Raw genomic sequence first — 27,403 nt, forward strand, 5'->3', positions numbered from 1 at the left:
AACAATGATGACATAAAGATCAAAGCCAAAGGCTCTGCAATCTCCCTGGCTTCCCAGAGAATCCAAGGATAAGACCCATCCAGCCCAGGGGTCTAATCTATTTTCAAATCTTCCAAAATTCCTAAAACCTCCTTTTTGTCAACCTCAATCCCATCTAATCTTTTAGCCGGTATCTCTATATTCTCACTAACGTTGCCCCTTTCCAATGTGAATATTGATGAAAAGTATTCATTAAGCCCTTCCCCTATGTCCTCAGATTCCACACACAATTTTTCATGACTATCTTTGATTGGCCCTAATCTTACTCTAGTCATTCTTTTATTCCTGATATACCTATAGAAGGTCTTAGGGGTTTCCTTGATCCTATCCACCAACAGCTTCTCACGTCCCTTCCTGGCTCTTCTTAGCCCTCTCTTTAGATTTTTTTCTGGCTAACTTATAATTCACAAGCCCCCTATCTGAGCCTTCACACCTTATCCACCCATAAGCTTTCCTCTTCTTCTTGACAAGAGTTTAAACTTCTTTAGTAAACCATGGCACCCTCTCTCGACAACTACCTCCCTGCCTGATAGGTATATACATAGCAAGGACCCGCAGTCGCTGTTCCTTGAATTAGCTCCACATTTTAACAGTGTCCATCCCCTGCAGTTTCCTTCCCCATTCTATGCATCCTAAATCTTACCTAATCGCATCATAATTGCCTTTCTCCCGGTTATACCTCTTTCTCTGTGGTATATACCTATCCCTGCCCACTGCTATTGTAAATATAACTGAATTATGGTCTCTATCACCAAAGTGCTCACCTACTTCCATACTTGGCTGGATTCATTTCCCAGTACCAAATCCAATATGACATCATCCCTTGTTGGCCTGTCTACATATGGTGTCAGAAAACCCTCCTGCACACATTGAACTAAAACTGACCCATCTGAGCTACTTGAACTATAGTATTACCAGTCAATATTGGGGAAGCTAAAGTCCCCCATAACAATTACCCCATTACTCTCGCTCCTGTCAAGAATCATCTTTGCTATCCTTTCCTCTGCATCCCTGGAACAATTCGGAGGCCTACAGAAAACTCCCAACAAGGTGACCTCTCCTTTCCTGTTTCTAACCAGAGCCCAAACTACCTCAATGGATGAGTCCTCAAATGTTATCCCAGTTGCTGTAATAATACCCTTCATTCTTGAATATGTTCAGTGACTTACCCTCCACTGCCTTCTGTGATAGAGAACCAGTGGTTCACTGCCGTTTGAGCAAAGGAAGATTTCCTCATCATAATCTTTTTTCTATACTCACCAACTAGGGAAAACATCTTCTTTGAATCTAGTGTGTTTAGCCCTGTTAGAGTTTTATGCGTTTCAGTAAGTTCCCCTATCATCTTTTTAAACTCTACTGAATACTGACCCAGTCTAACTAATCTCTCCTTATAGGATAGTCTTTCTACCCGAGTGAGAGAAAGTGAGGATTGCAGATGCTGGAGATCAGACTCAAAATGTGTGGTGCTGGAAAAACACAGCCGGTCAGGCTGCATCCGAGGAGCAGGAGAGTCGACATTTCGAGCATAAGCTCTTCATCAGGAATGTGGCAATTAGGAAGGCAAATGGAACGCATTCCTGATGAAGAGCATATGCTCACGATATCGACTGTCCTGCTCCTCGGATGCTGCCTGACCGGCTATGTTTTTGCAGCACCACTTTTTTGAGTCTACTATCCCCGGTATCAGCTTAGTGAATCTCTGCTGTACTACCTGTATGGTAAGTACGTCCTTTATTATGTAAGGACACCAAAAATGCAAGCAATATTTGGGGTATGGTCTCACTCAGGTCCTGTTTAACTCAAATCCTCATGCAATGAACAGCAATATTCCTATTGCCTTCTTAATTGCCTGCCGCACCTGCTTCTTTACATTCAGTGTCTAGTTTGGAAGAACATCCAGTTCCCTTTGTACATCCTTACTTCTCAATAAGTCACCATTTAAATAATATATTCCTTTCTGTTTTTCACACTAAAATGTATAACCTTACATTTAGACGTGTTGTACTCTGTCACTCAACCTGCGTAAATCACTTTGAAGCCTCCTTGTATCCTCCTCAAAGCTCACAATCCCAACCAGTTTTCTGTCAACAGCAAACTTGGAAATGTTGTATTTAGTTTCCATATCCAGGTCATTTATATATCATGTGAATAGCTGGGGAACCAAGCTCTGGTTCTTATGGTATTCCATTGGTCGCTTTCTGTCACTCAGAAAACAATTCATTTATTCCCAATAAATATGCTAGAGAAACTCAACAGTTCTGTTGGCATCTATCAAAAAGAAACAGCATTACAACTTAGACCATGAGACCATAAGACAGAAATTAGGCCATTCAGCCCATCAAGTCTGCTCCGCCATTCAATCATGCCTGATAAGTTTCTCAAACCCATTCTCCTGCTTTTTCCCCGCGATCCTTGATCCCCTTGATACTCAAGAACCTATCTATCTCAGTCTTAAATATACTCAATAACCTGGCCTCCGCAGTCTTCTGTGACAATGAATTCCATAGATTCACCACTGTCTGGCTGAAGAGGTTTCTCCTTACCTCTGTTCTGAAAGGTCTTCCCTTTACTCTAAGGCAGTGCCCTTGGGTCCTAGTCTCTCCTACCAATGGAAACATCTTCCCAATATCCACTCTGTCCAGGCCATTCAGTATTCTGTATATTTCAATTAGATCCTCCCTCATCCTTCTCTGTTCAGTATAGACCCAGAGTCCTCAAACTTCTTTTGAATTGGACTTGAAACATTAATTCTGTGTTTCTCTCCACAGATGCTGCCAGACTTGCTGAACTTCAGCATTTTCAATGTTTAATTCTCAGATTAACAGCATCAGCAGTATTTTTAAAATTTATTCCCACTCTGTTTCTTGTCTGCCAATCAATTCTTGATTCATTAGGATTAGTATTAGGCCATTATATTACCATCTTACCCCTTACGCTTTAACATTGTCTACCAATCTCTTATGAAGGCAATTCACAGGAGGATCACCAGCTTGATTCCAAGGCTAAAAGGGCTGTTATATGAGGAGCAGTTGAATAGCATGGGCTTGTACTCACTAAAGTCCAAGATAATGAGGCGGGGATCTGATTGAGGTATATAAAATGTTAAACGGGATGCTAAGGTGGATGTTGAACAGATGTTCCCCTTGTGGGCAGTCTTTAACAAGAGGTTGTGAATATAGAGTGAGAGGAAGTAGGTTCAAAACTGAGATGAGGAGAAACTACTTCTTTCAGAGGGTCATGTGGAACTCCCTGCCCCAGGGTGCAGTGGAGGAAGAATCAATCAACAGATTCAAGAAAGAAATAGCTACATTTCTGATGAAAAATGGGATAAAGGGCTATGGGGAGCAGGCAGGGAAGTGGAGTTTTTAGATTAGATTAGGTTAAATTCCCTACAGTGTAGAAACAGGCCCTTCAGCCCAGCAAGTCCACACCGACCCTCCGAAGAATAACCCACCCATTACCCATTCCCCTACTAATGCACCTATCACTATGGGCAATTTAGCATGGCCAATTCACTTGACCTGTACATCTTAGGAAACCGGAGCACCCAGAGGAAACCCACGCTGACACAGGGAGAATGTGCAAACTCCACGCAGACAGCCGCCCAAGGCTGGATTCGAACCCAGGTCCCTGGCGCTGCGAGACAGCAGTGCTAACCACTGAGAGTTGATGCTAGGATAAGATCAGCCATGGTCATGTTAAATGCCAGAGCAGACGTAAAGGGCTGTATTGACTATTCCTGTTCCTAATTCCTATGTTCCTGTGAAGAATCTTAACAAAAGTTTTCTGAACATCCAAGTGTGCCACATTCTCCTTGTCTGTTCTATTAGTCACATCCTTGAAAAACTCAAGTAGATTTGCGAAGCATAATCTGCTTTTCATAAACCCATGCTGGCCTTGTCCAATCCTGTTAATGCTATCCAATGTTCTGCTATTAAATCTTTTGTAAGAGGCTCCAGCATTTTCCTCACCACTACTGTTAGATCTACTGATCTGTAATTTTCTGTTTATTCCTCTCCCTCCCTTTTTAAACAGTGGGGTAATCTGTGGGAACTGCTCCAGAGTCCATATCATTTCAGAAAATATCACCAATACATACAATACTTCCAGGGTCACTTCCTTCAGTGTTCTCGGATGTGGGTGATCAGGCCCTTGTGATTTGTTAGCTTTTACCCCATGAATTTCGTTACACCTATAATATTGATTTCCTTCAATTCTGCCCATCCCTAGACACTTGGTTCCCTAAAATTTCTAGAAGGTTATTTATGCTTTTGTGAAGACAGAATCAAAGTATGTGTTCCATTCTTCTGCCATTTCCTTGTTTTCCATTATAATTTCCCTGGTTTCTGACTGTGAGGGACCTACATTAGTTTTTTCTACTCTTTTCTCTTCACATATTTATAGAAGCATTATGATCAGTTTCATTGTTCCTTCCAATTTTATGCTCAATCTATTTTCCCTCCCTTGATTAAATTTCTTGTCTCTTTTGCTGAATTCTAAAATTCGCCCAATTCTTAGTGGAATTAATACTATCCCTATTTTTTGTAAGCCATTTGTAACCCTACATATTTTTTCCTCCAATTCCATTCCACTATTTGGTCTACACTATACCCCTTTTAGGATGATAGATCCCTCTTGTATTTTATCTTAATTTTTATCAGAGTCTTAAATTATTGAGAGGTATATCCTTTTATTTTCTACTCCTGTTACGCTGTCTTTAACTAGTGGATGGGTCATTTGTTTGCAGAAATGGAAATTTGGAATAGTCTTGTCTAGAATCTACACCAACGCATTACCAGCACTCTCAGGTCATTATAAATATTTTATGTTTAGATTAGCTATCTAGAATTTATTTCCTGAACAAATTGGTCCCTTGAGATCTATATTTAAAATATAGATTTAGCCTGATTTAAAACAAATTGGTCATTACAGAAGTTTCAGTGATTAATCATAAAGTGATTTGCCAATTATTTATGTGCACTTTGAATTGAATCACTTAGCGAATTTTCCTTTTACATACATTCTTTCATCCTAATGTTAAATCCTCACAAACTAATGCTGAATACCAGCAATCGTACTATTTTTAAATTCTCATCAAACAAAGAATAGCTAAATTCTTCCTGTTACATTTATCTTCATGCTATGGGTTCTGTTACTTCTCTCTGTGTGTTGATTATGGTATCACATTTTCTATTTCCTCCTCTGGGATTATTTACTGTTGTTCCATTGTTTAAAGAACTTGATGTCTCCTTCACTCTCTGCACCAAATTCCCTCTCTCACAAAATTCCTGTTTCCTTTCAGCAGATTCTTAGAGCCCTGTGCACACATTACATGACACATGTTTATTTATTCACGTACTTGTAACAATTACATATTATACAAGTACAGTAATAAATTTATATCAAGCAATACTGAATTTTAGCTGCAACATTTTGAAGTGTTCTCATTTTGTAAAAGTCATCTTCAGGGGTGTTAAAATGATTCTCAGAATTGTCAGCAAAGATATAACTTCAATCAAATAATAATCAAAATATATTGAAATATGTTTTCTCCCTTTGAAACGTATATCAATAACCAAAGTATAATTAATCATTTAAACATATTCTCACTGTTTAATTGCACTTGTGACTATTTCTGTACCTTCAGAGTTGATACAATCGCGATTGCATTGACAGTATCTCTTAGAAAAATGAATCAGAACTCTCTCTCGCTCCTGCGTTTCACCCATCAGTGGAAAAGCTTTCAAAAATCTCCTAGTGGAGAAAGGGAAGAGAAGAACTATTTAAAAAGTCATCTAGAAATTAGAGAACTGCTCATTCAGAAAGTCTGAAAATATGTTTGCTTTTCAATAGATCATTGTAAAGATGATTTCTATGCTCTTGTTTTCAACAGGAGCATATGAATTGCATATAAATGTATTCGAAGTATTGTTGAAATTTGCCTACATTTTGGTATTATAACATAAATTGTGCAGTCATCCAAAGAAACAAATTGGTCAGTGCACAACCATATCAAAACACAATTTTAGCTAAAATTAGAAATGTGAAATTGATGCCACAGTGTCATTTTACATTTTCAATTTTAAGAAGTAAATACAAATAAAATTAACACAGATAAGTGATGAGACTATTTGCATACAGGAAGTGCCTTTGATTGGAAGATTGCTCTTAAGGGAGACCAGGAAGGAAACCTACTTATATCCCTTCATTTGAACCGTGACTCTCCACTTGGGGATTGTTCTCATCATCTACTCAAAAGAAGTAGGTTTATTTTATTAATTTTAAACAAGAAGCTAAAAGTATCAAACTTTAAGTATGAATATTTAAAGACAAGATGATATTTGAAAAGTTTTATACAGGTTGTTAATGCTTACTCTAATGATTAAAGAGACTATTACATATTCTGCATTAACCTGTCTGGTGTGTTTTTTTAGTGCTGTTGAGGCTGCATTCAATCACAATGAACATAAATTATTCCATTACACACCTGATTTTGCCTTATTGATTATGAAGTGCTATGGATATTGAGAAGGTGAGTCATTCACCTTAGGATATCCAGTCTCTAAGATATCCTAAGATTGATGTGATTGGATCCTTTTCAGCTTCTTGTCAATCATAACCCTTGGATTGTATACAATGGGGCATTCAGCAATAGTGTTATCTTTGAAGTCACAGAGAGATAATTGGAATTTTTCATGCTTTATATGGAAACAGATGGTTTCACTGTAAAGGCACTGTGAATGAGCTGATCATTGTGCAGTTATTTTACACCATTTTCAAATTTATGATCTAGCAACAGTCATTGATGGAATATCTGAAGGGACGTGGACCTAGGACAGTGCTCTGAGGCATTCCTTTAGCAATAAACTGGACCTAAAATGATGTAACCCCAACAAGCACTACCATCATCAACTTTCTTTGTGCCAGCCATCATTCTTTCTAATGAAAAGTTTCCCACTAATACCCACTAACATTAACCTCTGTGGGATTCCTCATGGTACACTTGGCCAAATGCTGCCTTGATGGAAAGAATAGTCACTTTAGGCAAGAGAAGTGCTGTCCAGCTGGAAATACGGTGCCCTATGCTGTATTATCCTTCCTTCTTTCCTCCTAGTTGTTCCTCTCATCAACGATCCCTTGTATATATTTTATTAAACAAATTACAAACAAACAGTTTACAAAAAACATTTACAGCTGTACATAAGAGACAGCAATGTTACAAGGGAGAGGAGCAGCAAAGCTAGGCCCCAAACCCTACCGTTCAACCATTTTACAGGGAGAGGAGGACAAACCTCAAATCCCAGTTCCACGTATGACAAGACAGTGACAATGACATTTGAACGATCCCTTGTATTAAGAACGAGCCATTGGCTGGATGAAAGTTAAATGTTAATCTTGGTGAGTTTTCAGATTGATTAAAAGCTCTGTCTCAGCTGTGCATGCTCTGGCACTGAAATGTCAAAAAAAAACATAACATCTCTCATAGTCCTATCCTTTCTGCCACATGTCACATACCACCTCATGTCCTGGACTGACCCCCAATAGTTCCTTTCTTTAATTTCAGTCTATTGGATGAGGGTGTCATTGACTGGCCAGTATTTATTGCCTATCCCCAGTTGCCCTTGAGAAAGTGGTGGTGAGCTGCCTTCTTGAACTGCTGCAGTCCATCTGCTGTGGTTGACCTATATTAACATTCAGGAGAGAATTCCGGGATTTTGATCCAGCAACAGAGAAGGAACCGCAGTATATTTCCAAGTCAGGGTGGTGAATGGCTTGGAGAGGAACTTGAAGATGGTGATGTTCCCAAGTTCCTGCTGCCTCTGTCCTTCTAGTGGCTGTGGGTTTGGAAGATGCTGTCTGAGGATCTTTGGTGAATTTCAGCAGTGCATCTTGTAGATAATGCATACTGTTGCTACTGAGGCATCGGTGGTAGAGGGATTGGGTGTGGTGCCAATCAAGTGAACTGCTTTGTCTTGAATGGTGTCAAGCGTCTTGAATGTTTTGGAGCTGCACCCATCTCAACCCATGGGGAATGTTCTATCAAAATCCTGACTTGTGCCATGTAGATGGTGGACAAGTTTTAGGGAGTCAGGAGGTGAGTTACTCACTGCAATATTCCTAGCCTGTGAACTGCTGTTATTGGCACTGTATTTATGTGGTGAGTCCAGTTGCGTTTCTGGTCAATGGTAGTCCCCAGGATGTTGATAGTGGGGATTTGGTGATGGTAACACCAATAAATGCCAAGGAACAGTGGATAGACTATCTCTTATTGGTAATGGTCACTGCCTGGTATTTGTGTGGTGTGAATATCACTTGTCATTTGTCAGCCCAAGTCTAGATACTGTCCAGATCTTGTTACATTTGAACACAGATTGCTTCAGTCTCTGAGGATTTGCAAATGGTGCTGAACATTATGCAATCATCAGCAAACATCTCCACTTCTGACCTGATTATGGAAGGAAGGCGTTGATGAAGGAGTTGGAGATGGTTGGGTCTAGGACACTAGGAGCTCTTGCAGAGATGTCTTGGAACTGAGATGACTAGCCTCCAACAACCACAACCACCTTCCTATATGCCAGATATGACTCCAGCCACAGCTTGCCCCTGATACCCATTGGTTCTAGTTTTTCTAGGGCTCCTTGATGCCACACATGGTTGAGTACAGCCTTGATGTAAAGGGCTGTCATTCTCACCTCACCTCTGGAATTCAGCTCTTTTGTCCCTATTTGAACTTGCTGTAATGAAGTCATAAGCTGAGTGGTCATGGAGGAACCCAAACTGGGCACCACTGAGCAGGTTATTGCTGAGCAGGAGCTGCTTGAAAGCACTATTTTTGACACCTTCCATCACTTTACTGATGATCGGAAGTAGACAAACGGGATGGCATTTGGCTGGGTTGTCCTGCTTTTATGTACATGCCATACCTGAGCAATTTTCCATATTGTCAGGTAGATGCTTGTGTTGTAACTGTACTGGAAGAGCTTGGCAAGGGGAGAGGCAAGTTCTGGAGCACACATCTTCAGTACTGTTGCCAGAAGTTTGTCAGGACCCATAGCCTCTGATGTACTTAGTGTCACCCACCATGTTTTGATATCATGTAGAAGGAATCAAATTGGCTGAAGACTGATATCTATAATGCTGGAACCCACTGGAGGAGGCTAAGATGGATCATCCACTTGGCACTTCTGGCTGAAGATAGCTGCATTGCTTCAGCCATATCTTTTGCACTGTTGTGTTAAAGTCTTCCATTATTGAGGGTGGGAATATGTGTGGACCCTCCTCCTCCATTGCATTGTTTAACTGTCCACTATCATTCACAATTGGATGTGGCGTGACTGCAGATCTTAGATCTGAGCCTCAGTTGTGGGCTTACCGAGCTTTGTCTAGCACTGTTTGGCATACACGTAGACCTATTTGGTAGCTTTACGACCTATTTGGTAGCCTTATTTTCATGTGTGCCTGCTGCTGTTCCCAATACGCCCTCCTGCACTCTCATGTTAACCTCCATGTTAGTCTATGCTTGGTGCCCACAACCCACAACTTCTCATATACTTCATGTCACACACACCCTGTTCTCCTTATTCCCTCAATGGCAACTTTTACTCCTGCAATCATTTACAGTACCCTAATACATTATGAACACAGGACAATAGTTGGTTATTTGACACTTTGAGCCTGCCATACCATTCAATAATATCATAGCTGAGCAGAGTTTAACCTTGACTGTATATTCCTAATAATCTTTTATCCCTTGGTCGTCAAGAATCTATCTACTCTACATTGCAAAGATTTAAATGGAATTCTAAAGACACACAATGTCTGGGGAAAAAATTGTTTCCTCATCTCTGTCTTAAATGAGTGACCCTTTATTTTTACGCTATGACTCCTAGTTATAGATTTTCATAAAAGAGGAAATAGCCTTTTGACATTCACATAGTCAAGTTCCCTTGGATTCTGCTAAATTCCAGAGGATACAGACCTAGCCTGTCTAGCCTTTCCTTACAAGACAAGCATAAAGCAACATTACATTATGCCATTGTACCCAATACCCAGAGCCCTCCATATCCTTCAATCCAACCATGCCCATATACTCACACCATTGTACCTTCATGGCATCTACGACAAATTAGTACCAGCTCATTCCAATACTTGTTCTCTCCCACCCAACACACTTTGTCCCGACCACACCAACTTTGCTTAGTATCCAAACAGGTCTCAGAAGGTGATCAGATAGAATAAAAATTGAAATAAGTATTGTAGATTTCATTATAGAGTCATAGAGTCATAGCCATGTACAGCACAGAAAGAGACCTTTTGGTCCAACTTATCCCTGCCGACCAGATATCCCAACCCAATCTAGTCCCACCTGCCAGCATCCGGCCCATATCCCTCCAAACCCTTCCTATTCATATACTCACCCAGATGCCTTTTAAATGTTACAATTGTATCAGCCTCCACCACTTCCTCTGGCAGCTCATTCCATACATGTACCACTCTCTGTGTGAAAAAGTTGCCCCTTCGGTCTCTTTTATATCACCACCCTCTGTCTTCTACCTTTGAGCCAGTTCTGTATCCAAATGGCTAGTTCTTCCTGTATTGCATGAGATTGAACCTTGCTAACCAGTTTCCCATCAGAAACCTTGTCAAATGCCTTACTGAAGTCCATATAGATCATGTCTACTGCTCTGCCCTCATCAATCCTCTTTGCTACTTCTTCAAAAACCTCAATTAAGTTTGTGAGACATGATTTCCCATGTAAAAAGCTATGTTGACCATCCTTAATCAGTCCTTGCCTTTCCAAATACATGCATATCCTGTCCCTCAGGAATCCCTCTAACAACTTGCCTGTTGAACAATCATTCAAAAGCCTGCATTTACAAACCTTTAAGTACAAAATACTTTGCAAGACCAAACATTTCATTCAGGTGTATGATCCTTTATAACAGCAAACATGGGAATTCATTAATGGTACCACTTGGAACTACCAATCAACCTGTGAAATAATAGGCACCTCACTGAGACAATCAATGGTTGTGCGAACAGTCGTGCAGTAACAATTCAGTAATGGAAACCCTTAGGTTTATAACAATAGACATAGCGAAATAGAAAAAAAAATTCCACGCATTTCTTTCAAATAATTAAAGGCAGGACTTTTAAAAGCCTTAACATTTGGCAGCTTTCCTTGGCAGTTACTTTTGATAGGATCTTTTGATGGCTTATCTTAAAAGTTGTTTTTGAAACTTTGGACAGTTGATGTTGAAATGTCTAGAAAGCTTAACAGTTAATGATTTTGTGTACATATTATGCTCATTCATGCCTACCTTTAAACATTACAAAGAATACCTTACATCTCCCAAACATGATGTGGGACTATATTCAATAGAATGCCTTATTTCTCCCCATTAGGCACTTTGGCTTTCCAAAGAAACACACAAAGTTCAGACATGCTCTTAAAGGTCCACATTATACACTTAATGTTTCACAATCCTGAACTACCAAATTATATAGGCGTGGATGGAGTGATGTTTAAAATAGCAAGAGGTCCCCAAGAACTGAGCACATGTAAGTCCTGATCCAAACTAGTTCCTGACCCCAGGAAACTGAGATGTGCCTTATTCTGGGACAGTTATAATGTCTGTGTTCATTCAAGGTTTTTGGCTCAAATGATAAGCTTTCCATCATCACCAAAAGTCAGGCCAGAAATACTGAAAGGAATCAGATTCAAGAAGCAGTGATTGGCAAAATAAAATAGTAGAGACAATGATGAGATACTTAATGGTGAGATATTTTAAATAAATGGTAGAAACTATGGTGAGACATTGAAATGGTAATGTAAAAATCATCCTGTTCAAATTCCAAACAAAGCCTAGGGCTGGACTTTAAATCCATGGTCGAGAACTGGATAATCAGATCATTTATGGGTCCTGACCCTGTAATACATTAATGTCATGACTTGATTTTTAAAGGTAAAAATGCTTAATTGGGCTTGAGGCTTGTGTGGAACCCATTTATTGAAGTGGGCCTTGAATCAGGACTAGCTCTGAAGATAATTTTCAAGGGCAGCTTACAGCCATGACTAACCTTGCTGTTGTTTGGAGGAATCGGGCAAGTAGGAAAGCAGAGGGCCAGAGGCCTCATTGTCCGAGCAAATGGTCAAAAACCCATTCATTCACTACTTAATCCATTCTTCTCAATCAATGGCAACTTTTGTACCACTACATGAGTCCCGAGGTTTGTGCCTTTCCTGAACAATACTTTAAATCATCAGCCCCATAAAGTAATGGTTCTCAACATTGCTCCCAACAGCTGTGAACTAACGTGTTCCGGCCTGTTTGTGCCTCTCATTCTTACATTGAAAATGTGATATAGTTTTTCAGTTAGCTTAACAGCAAGATAATTGGTGTTGTATGGTTTGCTGACAGTTATTCTAACCCCCCTTTACAAATATTAGCAAGTCTAGAGGTGTCAAAAACCTGACATGCTGCTTTTAAGTATACCCAGAGCACCCCACCCTGACATGTGACTGAAAATCTAGTTCTGCATGTTTTAGTAATGAACTGAGGTCTCGAAATAAGAACTTTTAAAGAAGGCATTAAAAATAACTAAAAGATAGCTCAACTGATAGATTTAAACATTCAGCAATATATACCTTTTTAAAAAATTTTAAGACTATCGAAATTCCAGTTACTGCAAAAACAACAAAATACTTTTGTTGACTCAACTGGCTCATGAACAACCATGATGAAATATGGCTTACAGTGGTAATTCTGATAACAAATATTTACATCAACAATTTTAATGCTAAATGTTGACACAAAAAAAATCAAAAGATTTGCTGGTTTGTGCACAGAAAAATTAAAAAGCTGTTGGCAGTATAGCAGTTCTAAAAAATGGTATTTAAAAACAAATGCAATGGGTGTGAAGAGAAACAAAGACAAAAAAGGAAATAACAGAATTGCAATAATTATAAACAATGCACAAGGAAATTTACATCAACACTCTAGACTGAAAAATGTTCCTCCATATTGAAATGCCTATAATTTTAATTAAAAATGGCCAAACCTAATGACTTGATTTGATTTGATTTATTATTGTCATTTGCACCTGGGTGCAGTGAAAAGTTTTGTCTTGTGTGCAGTACATACAGATCGTACCATACAAAGTGTATTAGGGTGCTAGAACAGAGCGAAGAATACAATGTTACAGCTGCCAAGAAGGTGCACAAAGTGCAAGATTAACATTAAATTTAAAATTTGAGAGGTCCATTCAGACGTCTAATAGCAGCGGGGAAGAAGCTGTTCTTGGATCTATTTGTACATGTACAGTATACAAAATTTTGTACCTTCTGCCTGACAGAAGAGGGTGTAAGAGAGTATAACTGGGGTGGGAGGGATCTTTCATTGCATTGATTGCTTTCTCTAGGCAGCGTGAAGTATAGATGGAGTCAATGGATGGAAGGCTGGTTTGCATGATGGACTGTGTTGTGTTCGCGACTCTCTGTAGTTTATTGTAGTCTTGGGAAGAACAGTTGCCATACCAAGCTGTGATGCATCCAGATAGGATGCTTTCTATGGTGCATCGATAAAAATTGGTAAGAGTCCTTGTGGACAATGTAAACATTATCAAACAAGCATTTTAAACTACTTAATACAGTGCAAATAAAATTTGAAATGGGGTGTGGAATTTCCATTTTACAATTCTGGCATAAACTGTGCATAGAATTGCACACGCTTTGAAAAGTGCATTCAGTTTACTGCAACCTCCCTAAATGTCAATGCAAACTTATATTGTTAAATGAAGAAGCTGCCAAGGAACAGTGTATACCAAGCATTATTTTAACACGTAATGCTTTCAACGGTACATTGGTAGCATTTCATTCATATAGCTGAATTTACAGAAAACAGCTTGCTGTAGAGAAATTCATATTCTGTGTGTAAATACTTTTTCTACCTAACTCTTTAACCTTTTTTTGTATGGTTACTGTCCAGCATCATTACTGTTTGCTGCCCAGTAGAGAGTATTTATCTCTTCAAAGCCTTGCATAATTTTGATGACACATCAGGATCATGGACACTCAAACAATAATGGAAAAAATTAAATCGTAATTAAAACCAAAATAAAAGATCCATTCTGCCCACCTATGTTAAGAAGCATTTCTCCATCAACATACCAAAATTATTGTCATGATTCGGAGATGCCGGTGTTGGACTGGGGTGTACAAAGTTAAAAATCACACAACACCAGGTTATAGTCCAACAGGTTTAATTGGAAGCACAATAGCTTTCGGAGCAACGCTCCTTCATTAGGTGATGAAGGAGCGTCGCTCCGAAAGCTAGTGTGCTTCCAATTAAACCTGTTGGACTATAACCTGGTGTTGTGTGATTTTTAAAATTATTGTCATTATACACTATACCTATAAATAATAAAGTAATCATTTGAAAACATTAAAAGCTTCATAATATATTTAGAAATAGTGCAACTTAAGTGCAACCGAAATCTTAATTTTAACAGCATTAAGGCCTATTTCAATTAACCTATATTAAATTAATCAGTATTTTATAAACAAAACATATTTATCCTATTTCTATTGTTTTTAAATACATATAGCCCTTTTTGGATCTTACAACTGTTACTCACCTCAATGCTTTATCCAAAGTCAAATCTGTGAAGTCAAAGAAACTAAGATATTCTTCAGCCACCAGCTTGCTGAAATCATTGCTACAAAAGAAAAAAATACCAAATTCCAAAATTAAGGGAGATCTTATGTTGCAGTCGTAGTGTTCAAATTTCTGATCCAAACCTTCCATGTTCAAGTCCCACTAGGGCTTGTGGTTTTGAAAGGAGAGTTTGTAACGTGGCCCAATGGGCTAATAATCCGCCTGAAATTGCTTCCAGCAGTTCCCCAGTGCTTCCCAAAGGAAGAAAAATATATGTCTGAAGTTATACTGAAAAATAAATGAAGATACAAAGTTTTGTCCAAACCCCATCTGGAGTACTGTATTCAGTTTTGGATGCCTCATTTCAGGAATGACATTTTGTAATTGAGAGTATGGTGCAAGTTTATCAGATGGTACAAGATTGAAAGATGTGTGTTTTTCACAACATTAGCGAATTTCAAAGCGCTTCATAGCCAGTTGTGTAACAGTTATATGTAGTCACTGTCACAATGAAAGGAATTTATAAAAGCAAGATCCCATAAATAGTAATTTGAGAATAACCAGTTCACCTGCCTTTATTATGTTGATGGAGGGGTAAACATTGGTTAGAATGTTCGGGTGAACACCCCTGCTCTTCAAAACAATTCTGCTAGTTATTCTACATCCACTTGAGAGGACAGATGAGGCTTTGGTTTACTGTTTAATCCAAAAGAAAACTGCAATGGCAACAGTGCAGCATCCCTTAGCAATGTTGTGGCATGTCAGCCTAATATTATGCATAAATCTCTGAAGTGGGCCACGGCCACTTCTTGCGGGCACGTTTTAAAATGCATTTCACCTAGAATCTCAAGGATAGTGCTTCTATCCAAGCTCCAACATAGAGCAAGAGAGAGAGGAGTAGCCTGAAGCAGATGTGAGGAAAGCTTGTTTCCACTCTCTATGCTGATAGCTAAACATAATTGCCTTCTTCTGTCAGATTTCCAGTAAAGATATTTCTAGTGCTTCTATCTGCTCTTCTCTAGACCTGGTCTCTGTTCTGAAATCTCAGAATTTCCCATCACCCTCCCATTACCTCCCACCAATACAGAACTGTTAACAGTGTTGCCCTCCCCTGAAGATATGATATAAGCTCTTTCAATTCTTTTCCTACATGCTACTTCTCAACTTGCAACCAAAGTGTTTTGGACAATTAAAGGAAATTGAACAAATTCTAACTAGTTTAGTATAGTTTCCTTCAGTGTAGTTTGCTGCCAATTGCTACACCTGCTCTATGGCAATGAACATTTTATGTAAAAGAGTTAGACAAAAAGCACAGACTAAATAACCTTGGAAACCTTAGTGGGGCTACAGTACAATTACCATATTACCCTTCAGTCTAAACATCTTAAACTTTGCTTCAACATTTAAAATTACTCCTGCAGTGCTCTCTTCCTGCCTCCATGTACTATATATTGATTTAAGGTATATTAATAGATGTACCAAGTGGATGAAGAGCCAGGAATCAGAATTATTCATAACAATCCATATATTATTGTTTCTTGGTGGGTAACAACATAATTCAAAATATTGTTGGGATGATCAAATACTATGCTTTTAACTTTCTAATCTGTTCTGGCTATATTCTGCTTCAATATAAAAGAAAAATAATGCTATTTTATCTGTTCTTGATCAGAAAATTGTATTTAAATTTAATCAGCATGTTTGCTTTATCTTAAGAAGAGAAAACTCGTTTACCACCATCACTGTTCTGACTTAGCACTGATCTCACTCTTTAAATGTTCCAGCCCCACCTGCTACACTTCCCCACTGTTCCTCACTCAGCTATGCTTCATAAAACGAACAACTGGTTAATTTTTCTTGCTCCAGCTGTTGTGATTTCTCACTGTGCTAAGCCCACCTGTTATTTTCAAGTTACTGCTTTCCTCTTCACAGACCCTTCTCTGTCTTCTTGTCAGCTTCAGAGTCCTCAAATTATTAACTCATATTTACAATCTAAGTAATTTGACACCAGAGGATGATGCACCAAATTTATATATTTTCTGTTACCTAATCACCCATAAATTAATGGTCTATTATGCATATCCAGTCTTAGGTAGTAAATCTATGAGGTTTGAGGGCAGAATTGTATGACAATCCTCAACACTAAGAATAAACCTATTTGTGCGAATGCAATTTCCCTGCCTAATATAACAGCCAATACAGAGGAACTGTGTCTCACTGTAAATGTAAAATTTCACTTTTTCCATTCAATTTCTGAGATGTGACCAACCTTAATAAAATTCTCTCTCCCTCTAATTTTTCAAAGACATTGAGCTTTCTATTGGCAATAGTCTGACAAACATCTGTCATTTAACAGAATAATTAATATTGTGGCAAAAAGAGAGCTAACAACTTTAATTTTGTGTCTAAATGGATTTTGACTACAATGTGCTAGAAATGCTCAGCAGGTCTGGCAGTATCTGTGGGAAGAGAACAGAGTTAGCATTTCAAGTCAAATATGGCTTTTTTTCAGAACTGCTCTGAAGAAAAGTGATATTTGATTTGAAACATTTAGTCTGCTTCTCACACCATAGGCAATGTCAGATGTGCTTATTATTTTCTCTGTTCTTATTTCAGATTTTCAGCATCTGCCATATTTTGCTTTCATTTTTGGTTTGTACAGACTTGGTCTCAGTTCAATAACAACAACTATCCTCACAAAAACTGCACAGAATAACACACAGGGTTATCCAATTTACAAATATCCAACTTACGAATGTTTATACTTACAAACATGATCTCATACGGGGATACAATTTTAAAGATCCAATAAATGAACATTTCCTGCACCTACAAGTGGTGACCTGAGACCATAAGACAATAAAACATTTGAGCAGAAATTAGCCAATTGGGCCCATTGAGTCTGCTCCACCATTTGATCATGGCTGAGAGGTTTTTCAACTCCATTTTCCAGCTTTCTCCTTATAACCTTTGATCCCCTTGGCAATCAAGAATTTATCTATCTCTGTTTCAAATATACACAATGACCTGGCCTCCACAGCCTTCTGTGGCAATGAATTCCACAGATTCACCACTCTCTAGCTAAAGAAGCTTCTCCTTATATCCGTTCTAAAGGGACTTCCCTTTACTCTAAGGCTGTGCCCTCAGTTCCTCATCTCTCCTGCCAATGGAAACATTTTCCTAATGTCCACTCTGTCCCAGCCATTCCATATTCTGTAATTTTCAATCAGATCACCCCTGTTCCTTCTAAATATATTGTCCTGCATTATGTTCCAACTTGCCTACAAACTGATTTACAAGTGGACTCAAGAATGGAACCCATTCGCAACCCGGGGACATTTTATACTTTTAAACAGTTAAATAAGGTCAGATTGCTATTCTAAAGTTAAATTACTGCATCTGAAGAATTTAACTTTAATAATTACCAACTTGGAAACTAGGCAAATAAGTAGACTCCACCTAGTTTACCTCAGTATACTCTGTGTTTAACTGAAGCAATGGTCAGTATGAAAAAGTGGCACAGATTCTTTTTATAGCTGTTTCTGTCCAAATTAAACAGATCATTTAAGATATTATAAACAGTAACTTAGAAATTGACTTTAATGCAAATAATTAGCACTTATGACACATGCAAACAACCCACTCACAAATGAATATTAATGATGCTTATCTATATTCACATATTGATTTTGATACTTGGCAGAAGTAGCTAATATTCAAAAGAAATCTCCAGAAATATGTGAAAACTTACTTCTTTCCAAGGTGCCGTGCCACATCACATCTTTTAAACCCTTCGAGATTGTATAGTCTTTTGGCGAGTCGTTTTGCAGGATCCAGATCTGTTTTGCAGCCATTAGCTAAAGTGTCAGTGCTTCCATGTTCAAGCTGATCCGTACTGTCCATTTCAGAATCAGAATCAGATAGGGCTTCCTTAAAATTGGCATCACTAGAATCAAAATACAGAGAACTTAATTTGCACATCTCCAATTTTAAATAAAACAAAGACCTGTGGAGGCTGGCGATCTGAAGCAAAGACAAACAGAAATTGCTGGAGAAACTTGGTAAGCCTGGCAGTATATATATAGAGAGAGAACACATTGTTAACGTTTTGAGTCCAGTGGTCATTTGCTGTTTTCCCACCTCAGAACTGGGATGGCATGGTGGCTCAGTGGTTAGCACATAGTGTTCAGCGATTTGTAGGTGAGGTGAGGGTAAATGTAGGATCATAGGGGAGGGGAATGGGTCCGGGTGGATTACTCTTCGGAGGGTTGGTGTGGACTTGTTGGGCCGAAGGGCCTGTTTCCACACTGTAGGGATTCTAATCAACTCTACATTTAATGATTTTTTTTAGCATACTGGCCACATAACTAAACAAAACTGAATAGAAATGGTTGAACAATGAATGCAGTATTGTCATAAACAAAAACTACTTTACAGACACTTTATAAATTCGAATTAGGGCCCTCTTATGGCAAAGCAGTAGTGCCCTTATCCCTGGACCGGGACGCCCAGGTCCAAGTCTCACCTGCTCCAGATGTGTATAATAACATCTCTGAGCAGGCTAATTAGAAAAACATGTTAATAAAAATAACAATTTATTATTACTTACAAGGCACAGCCTTTGAAAGAATTATGTATATATACAGTCTGTGACTTGTTTGTTAGATGAATTTGAGTTTATATAGTGCCTTTAAAGTAGGAAAAGGTGAAAAAGATGCTCCAATGGCACAACCAGACACAACTGATACCAAGCTGAAGTAGGTGAGGTTGGAAGTGGAAATATCAGGAGTGGTGACCAAAAGCTTAATCCAAAAGGTAAGCTTTCAGAAGAGTCTCAAATGAAAAGAGGGTACTGGAAATGTTAAGGAATTTAAGGAGAGGATTACAAATCATGGATCTAAGCAGTTGAAAGCTCAGCATGAACATTTGGGTTAAAAAGACTAGACAATTCAGAAGAGGCCAGTGTCGGGAGAATGCCATGTCCTTATCTGTCTATGATGCTGCAGCACGTTTTATATATACATAGGCAAACAAAGACAGAATAACAAAAAAAATTAAATCAGAGACATTGTAGTACCAGAGCCAATGTTGTTTGATAGCAACAGAGCTTCTGGTGATAGTCACCAGATTAGTGATTCGGCAGTTAATAGGATAAGGTTGAGGCAGAAGTATGTAATATTTAAACTTGTAAGTAAGTATTCATGTAGTTGGAGATGATGTTGGATTAGTTACTCTGGATTAAATAGAATTCCAAGACTGCTTGCAATCTTGTCGAAATGAAACAGTGGATGGAAAGGCTGATGGAGTCAGTAAAACGAGTTTGGAATTTATGGCAGTGTACCCCATATTAAATTGGAGGTGATCATGGCTCATTCAAGACCAAATGACAGTCAAACAATCTGAACAATGAATCAAGATGTCATAGAGGGGAGAAAGTTGTGTGGTATTACCATACATTTGTAAACTGAAAACATGTCTTCAGTCAATGCTGCTAAAGGACAATATTCAGAGCAGATGAGAAGAGGTGATGATTAAGTATAAACATTTGCAGTTCCTAAGCGAAACGTAAAACAGTTTTTGTAACTGTGATCAAAAATCACTTTCAGAACAAGCCACAATTCCACAACAGGCTTTAACCAGTAATGCAATGGAATACCTCTTCCAAATTCATTCAGAAATATCTACAAATTATTTTCTGGACAATTAACTGTTTAACATTTCAGTGTGGGACAATATAACCGGTAACCACATTAATGAAATAATATATTCTTTCGAGTGAATAGTGAACTAAATAATTTAATTGACAATCTCCTCTTATAAATCAATTCAATTCTGAAATAAATGCACTAATTGAGAGACTCAAATAAAAAACTAATAGAATGCACTCTCTAATTAAAATATGAAATGTTTTAGAAGTTAAATCTCACCTGAAAGTAATCATTATCGCTAATTCGGAAATAAGGAAAAAGGATTAAAATAAAGGAAAAAAATAATAGATTTTTCTGATCTCAATTATGTGAAACCACCTATTACTATGCTGATGCTACATAAATTTGTAGAGTTGGACGCTTGCCAAAGGGCAATAGGATGCAGCAAATTAAAACTGAATTGTCTCATATGGGCTTGAGATGTTTGAAGTCATTTATAGCCTTTTCAAAGATTGTATGGATCACTTATAATCCTTATCTTTCAAATCCCTTCACAATTTCAGCCCATATTCTCCAAGTATAACTGAAAACAATGGTTCAGGCAGAGAAAGCAAGCTAGTGTTTTGATGAAGATTATTCTTCTTCATTCAGCTCTTTCTGGACCTTCACCAGATACGATTCCACCCGTCTCTCCTGAGACACACAGACAAGCTAACTCACTGATTTTTCTCTGATTTTGACTACTTTGAAATTGCTTAAACAGCTGAAGATTTCTTTCTGTCTCTCATGGCCTGAGGATTTCCACAAGCTAAAACCTGCCATTCGGCTGGAATGAGCTTTTTCATCTGAACAGAATCTGCTTGTGCCACTTAATGTTTCCTTATGCCTTTTTTTTCTCTGGGAGATGAAAAGTCAAGTCAACAATAAGCAGCTATTATCTCACCAGGGATTTTGTGGAGTCACTTAGATTAAGTCACATGATCAATAGGAACTGCTTCTATCAGCTCATTGTTCCAAATGACTTTTGACCCTTTCTTGAAAGAAAATGATTTGACATGCACAAACAATGAAAACTAAAAGTCTATATACCCCTACATTATAACCAAACTCCCAAATGGTAAGAAAATATTATTAACCTTCATCACATGACCAACTTTGTCTTGCTGCACCTTCATGTCCTTTGGTTCTACCATCAATGACAGAGCTTTCAATTACATTGATCATACTCTTTGGAATCCCCTGCTTAAACCCTCTTCCCTTTCTTTCCTCTTCCTTTAAAGGTTTTCTCAAACTCATATTTTCAAACAAGTTTTTTAAATCACCTCTCCATAGCATACTGACCACTCAATCATTCCTCATTTTAATTTTTCTCTTTTCTATTGTTATGGATGAGACCAGATCCCTTTGAAATATTTTAAGAACGTAGCTTAGATTGTAACTTTTTCTTATTATAAAGGCAAATGTGATGTGCCTGTTCCAGATACAATGTGACTGGTCAAACTATTCGACATTAAGCAAAAACACAATATATTTAAACACTACAGTTAAAATACAAACAAAAGAAAGAATTCTATTGGAAAACTTAACCAAATAATAGATATAGTAACTATTGCTAATTAACTGTTCCAGTATAGTAGCATCCCTTAAACACATCCTTTGGCAAAAAGGTAAATTCAGACACAGATTCTCACATGCAGTGCTCCAATCCAGGAAGGAAAAAACATCAAGAGAAAATCCAGGGACAGTAGTAGCCAGGAGATGTTCACTGAAGCTTCCAACCTTGTTGAGACCCCAATAGCTTCTGATGCTGTTGAAAAAACTAAAACCCAGAAATATGGATCTGCAAGAGTTGGCCACACCCATTCAGGCTGCATTAAAAAAAAACCAAGGCCTCTTAAGCTATTTATATTACCCCAGACTGCTTGGTACCTCTGCCTTACAACCTCTCTTCAAAAAAAAAGGACAAAATAACCTTAAAAGCCACAGCATTGTCTTACTGTAAAAAGTTAGGAACACTTTCTATACAAAGCATTAGGGACCCGGGTTCAATTCCACCCTTGGCTAACTGTGTGGAGTTTGCGCATTCTCCCCATGTCTGTGTGGGTTTCCTCCGGGTGCTCTGGTTTCCTCCCACAGTCCAAAGATGTGCAGATTAGTGTGGACTGGTCATGCTAAGTTGCCCCGTAGTGTCCAGGGGTGTGTAAGATAGGTAGATTAGTGATGGGTAATGCAGGGTTACAGGGATAGGGTACGGGGGTGTTTCTACAATGTAGGAATTCTATGCAAAACAAGCTGTTATTGTCCAAGAAATAATAATGGCCTGAAGCACCAGAACTTCAGGCCATTATTATGGGGAGGGAGCAGGAGTTGAGGAGGAGTCGTAGTGAGCTGGAGTGTTGGGGTTGGAAGGATGGGTCAAGAGAGCTGAATGGAGGGAGTGGTGAGCTTTAATGTGAACTGTAATGAATGGTTAGGATTGGGGCGGAATTGGGGGTGATAAAGGAGAGATTGTGTGTGTGTGTGTGTGCATATGTGTGTATGTTGGAAGTGAGCAAATAGGCAGAGATAAAGCTCAGAGAGAAGACAAAGGCATAGATGGTAGTATGCCAGAGAGAAAGAAAAGCTGATAATGGAGACCATGAGTATTAAAAAAAAGTAAAGAAAAAAAAAAAAAATATGGGCGGCACGGTAGCACAGTGGTTAGCACTGCTGCTTCACAGCGCCAGAGACCCGGGTTCAATTCCCACCTCAGGCGACTCTCTGTGTGGAGTTTGCACATTCTCCCCGTGTCTGCGTGGGTTTCCTCCGGGTGCTCCGGTTTCCTCCCACAATCCAAAAAAAAATGTGCAGGGGTTAGGTGAATTGGCCATGCTAAATTACCCGTAGTGTTAGGTGAAGGGGTAAATGTAGGAGAATGGGTCTGGGTGGGTTACGCTTCGGCGGGTCGGTGTGGACTTGTTGGGCCGAAGGGCCTGTTTCCACACTGTAAGTAATCTAATCTAAAAAAAAAACTTTGTTCTTACTGTATTGTTCAAGCAATAGCACGATATCTCATTAATTATCAAAGGGATTGCTTTAGTGTTAGCATTGACAAAGTGGAATAAAATTGAATTTCATCTTCAAAGTTGACAACATAAAATTAGATCACCTCTTAAACCAAATGCTGGCAAAAGGCTTTTAGTTAATACAAAAAGAATTATCCAATATCCAGGCTTTTGTCCACAGAATCTTCTAAAATAAATACCATAAACCCATAAGCTTCTAAGTTAATTGCAATAGGAAAATGTGTATTTATACTATGGATTGTTTTCATTCACATGAGAACCAATAATCCCAGATTTGACTTTCAATGGGGCACCTAATGGATCGTATAGATGTTACCTTGATTAATATGTGAGAAAACAAGCTTTAGAATCATCAAATTAGTGATGGCGAGTCATAAAAATCATGAATTCAAAATGACAGAAATTAGATAGCGCCAATATGCTCATACAAGCCAGAATCTGTGAGAGCCATGGTCACCAGGCACCCTGCTAGCAAAATGATCAATAGTTTTGGGCCTCTGCAAAGCAAGCTGCAGTACTCAGGTGGATCTGGGTTCTGAGGTGGGGAGCAAGCACAATTTGCCAATGATTTCAAGAATATGAAGTTCACATTCTGCTAAGAAATGTCAATGGTACATACTTTTTTGGTGGAAGCCTTCAGGTACCCCTTTAATGGTTATAAACTATATGAAAACCTGATTAATCTCAACTCAGTTGGTCTCCATTGTCATTTGTAAAGGATTTAATGACTTTGATACCTAATGAATGGTTTTCATGAATTTAGCAATGGGACCAATGTCTTTGCGGATGAGGTACAGGTCAATCTTTTGATGAATTTGTGCACTTTACCTACATTTTACCCCTAAAAAAGGCATGAATGCATTCCAATTCCTCATTTACCATCACTAAACCATTTCCTGAATCGTAGAGAGATCTTTGTTTAGAATTAAGATATAACAATCTGCACTGTTGGCATGATCAGTCCTGAGAAGTCAGCAGTCATAAACACAATCTTTTTCAAGAGTTCAAGCTGTTTCTCTTTTTGCCTTAGAAGAGTTAATACAGGTGTTATATCTGAATGCATGCAGAATAAGGAATAAGGCAAATGAGCTTATGGTGCAGATCAAAATTAGCAGGTATGACATGGTGGGCATCACAGGGATGTGGCTGCAAGGGGATCAGGATTGGACGCTGAATATTCAAGAATATACATCCAATTGAAAAGATAGATAGGTAGGCAGGAGGAGTGGGGTTGCCTTATTAGTAAGAAATGAAAATAAATCAATAGCAATAAATTAAATAGAGTCAAATGGTGTAGAATCTGTGTGGATAGAATTGAGGAACCATAAAGGTAAAAAAAAACATAGTTGGAGTTATGTACAGGCCTCCAAACAGTAGTCAAGAGCTGGGGTGCAAGATACACCAGGAGATAGAAAAGATGTGTAGGAAAGGCAAATTTACAGTGATCATGGTAGATTTCAATATGCAGGTGGGCTGGGAAAATCAACTTGATGGTGGATTGCCAAAAAAGGAATCTGTCAAATGACTACAAGATGGCATGTGGAGCAGCTTATGGTGAAGCCCATAGGAAACAGGCAATACTGGATGTAGTGTTGTGTAATGAGGGAGACTTGATAAGGGAGCTTACAGTGGAAGAACCCTCAGAAGGCGGTAATCATAGTATGATTGAATTTACTCTGTAATTTGAGAGGGAGAAGATAGAATCAGAGGTAATGGTATTACAGCTGAATGAAGACAACTACAGAGGCATGAGGGAGGAGCTGGGCAGAATTGACTGAGAGAGGAGCCTACCAGGAAAGACAGTGGAACAGCAATGGCAGGAGTTTTTGAGAGTAATTCAGGAGACACAACAGAGATTCATGCCAAGGAAAAAGAAGCATGGTACAGGAAGGATGAGGCAACCATGGCTGACTAGGGAAGTCAGGCATAACATAGAAACAAAAGAGAAGTATATAATATGGCAAAAGGCAGTGGGAAACCAGAGAATTGGGAAGCTTTCAAAGGCCAACAGAGGGCAACAAAAAGGGAAATAAGGATGGAGAAGATTAAATATGAGGACAAGCTAGCCAGTAATATTTAGAGAGACTGTAAGAGTTTCTTTAGATATATAAAGGGCAAAAGAGAGGCAAAATAGACATTGGGCTGCTAAAAAATGACACTGGAGAGATAGTAATGGGAAACAAAGAAGTGGATGAGGAACTGAACAATTACTTTGCATCAGAATTCACTGTGGAATACGCAAGTAATACTTCAAAAATTCAAGAGAGTGAGGGGGCAGAGCTGAGTATGGTGGCCATCACCAAGGAGAAGGTGCTATAAAAACTGAATGGCCTGAGGTTGGATAAATCACCTGAACTCGAAGAGATAGCGGAGGCATTAGTGGTGATCTTTCAAGAATCACTAGAATCAGGAAGGGTCCCTGAGCACTGGAAACTAACGTAACACCCCTGTTTAAAAAGGAAGTAAGGCAAAAGAAAAAAATTACAGGCCGAGGCTTAACCTCAGTCATGCGTAAGATCCTGGAATCCATTGTGAGGATGAGATTTCTGAATACTTGGAAGTATATGGTAAAATGGGGCAACGTTAGCACGGTTTCATCCAGGAGTGGCCATGCCTAACAAATCTCCTAGAATTCTTTGAGGAACACCATGGTTGCTCAGTGGTTAGCATTGCTGCCTCACAGCACCAGTGGCCTGGGCTCAAATCCAGCCTCAGACAGCTGTCTGTGTTCACTTTGCACATTCTCCCAGTGTCTGCTTGGGTTTCCTCCAGGTGCTGTGGTTTCCTCCCTCCAAAGATGTGCAGGTTAGGTGAATTGGTCAAGCTAAATTGTCCATAGTGTTCAGGGATGTGTAGGTTAGATGCATTAGTCAGGGGTAAATGTAGAGGAATGGGTCTGGCAGGTTACTCTTCGGAGAGTTGGTGTGGACCTGTTAGGCCGAAGGGCTGCTTCTACACTGTAGGGATTCTATTCTATGGAAGTAATGAGCATGTTAGACCAAGGAGAGCCAATGGATTTCAAGACTGCCTTTGACAAGTTGCTGCATAGGAGGCTACTGAGTAAGATAAGGGCCTATGGGATTAGAGGCAAGGTGCTAACATGGATAGAAGCTTGGCTGTCTGGCAGAAAGCAGGATATAAACTGGTCCTTCTCAGGCTGGCAGCCAGTGACAAGTGGTGTTCCGCAAGGCTCAGTGTTGGGACCACAACTTTTCAGTTCATACATCAATGATCTGGATGAAGGAATCGAGGGCATTCTGGCTAAGTTTGCAGACAATACAAAGATCGGTAACAGGTCAGGTTGCATTGAGAAGGCGGGGAGGCTGCAGAAAGATTTGGACAGGTTGGAAGAGTGGGCAAAGAAGTGGCAGATAGAGGACAATGTGGGAAACTGTGAGGTCATACACTTTGGTAGGAAGAATAGAGGTATGGACTATTTTCTTAATGAGGAGGAAATTCAGAAGTCTGAAGTGCAAAGACACTTGGGAGTTCTAGTCCAGGATTCTCTAAAGGTAAACTTGCAGGTTGAGTCAATAGTTAGGAAGGCAAATGCAATGATGGCATTTATTTCAAAAGGACTTGAACATAAAAACAGGGATGTACTTTTGGGGCTCTAAAAGGCTTTGGTCAGACCACATTTCAAGTATTGAGTTCACAAGAATGGTCCCAGGAATAAACAACTTAACATATGAGGAAGTTTGAGGACTCTGGGTCTATACTCGATGGAGTTTAGAAGGATGAGGGGGAATCTAATTGAAACATATGGAATACTGAATGGTCTGGACAGAGTAGATGTTGGGAAAATGTTTCCATTGGTAGGAAAGACTGGGACCCAAGGGTACAGCCTTAGAGTAAAGGGAAGACCTTTCAGAACAAAGGTAAGGAGAAACCTCTTCAGCCAGAGAGTGGTGAATCTATGGAATCCATTGTCACAGTCGGCTGTGGAGGACAGGTCATTGAGTATATTTAAGACTGAGATAGATAGGTTCTTGAG

At 39.0% G+C, this 27,403-nt stretch overlaps 1 protein-coding gene across 2 annotated transcripts in view; it reads right to left on the reverse strand.

Moving 5' to 3' along the window:
* Positions 1-27,403, reverse strand: part of LOC122556664 (PH and SEC7 domain-containing protein 2) — a 196,886-nt gene that overhangs the window by 80,707 nt on the left and 88,776 nt on the right. For both annotated transcript variants that reach the window (XM_087995355.1, XM_043703660.2), the window contains exons 4-6: positions 18,448-18,642; positions 14,677-14,757; positions 5,681-5,793 (exon numbers count right to left, since the gene is read on the reverse strand). In XM_087995355.1, the coding sequence (XP_087851481.1) occupies positions 5,681-5,793; positions 14,677-14,757; positions 18,448-18,642 (389 nt within the window). The remainder of the gene's footprint in view (positions 1-5,680; positions 5,794-14,676; positions 14,758-18,447; positions 18,643-27,403) is intronic.

This window comes from Chiloscyllium plagiosum, unplaced genomic scaffold, assembly GCF_037043375.1.
Source record: "Chiloscyllium plagiosum isolate Xiang-an unplaced genomic scaffold, Cpla_swu_hap1 HiC_scaffold_16, whole genome shotgun sequence".
In the NCBI taxonomy this organism is placed as follows: Eukaryota; Metazoa; Chordata; class Chondrichthyes; order Orectolobiformes; family Hemiscylliidae; genus Chiloscyllium; species Chiloscyllium plagiosum.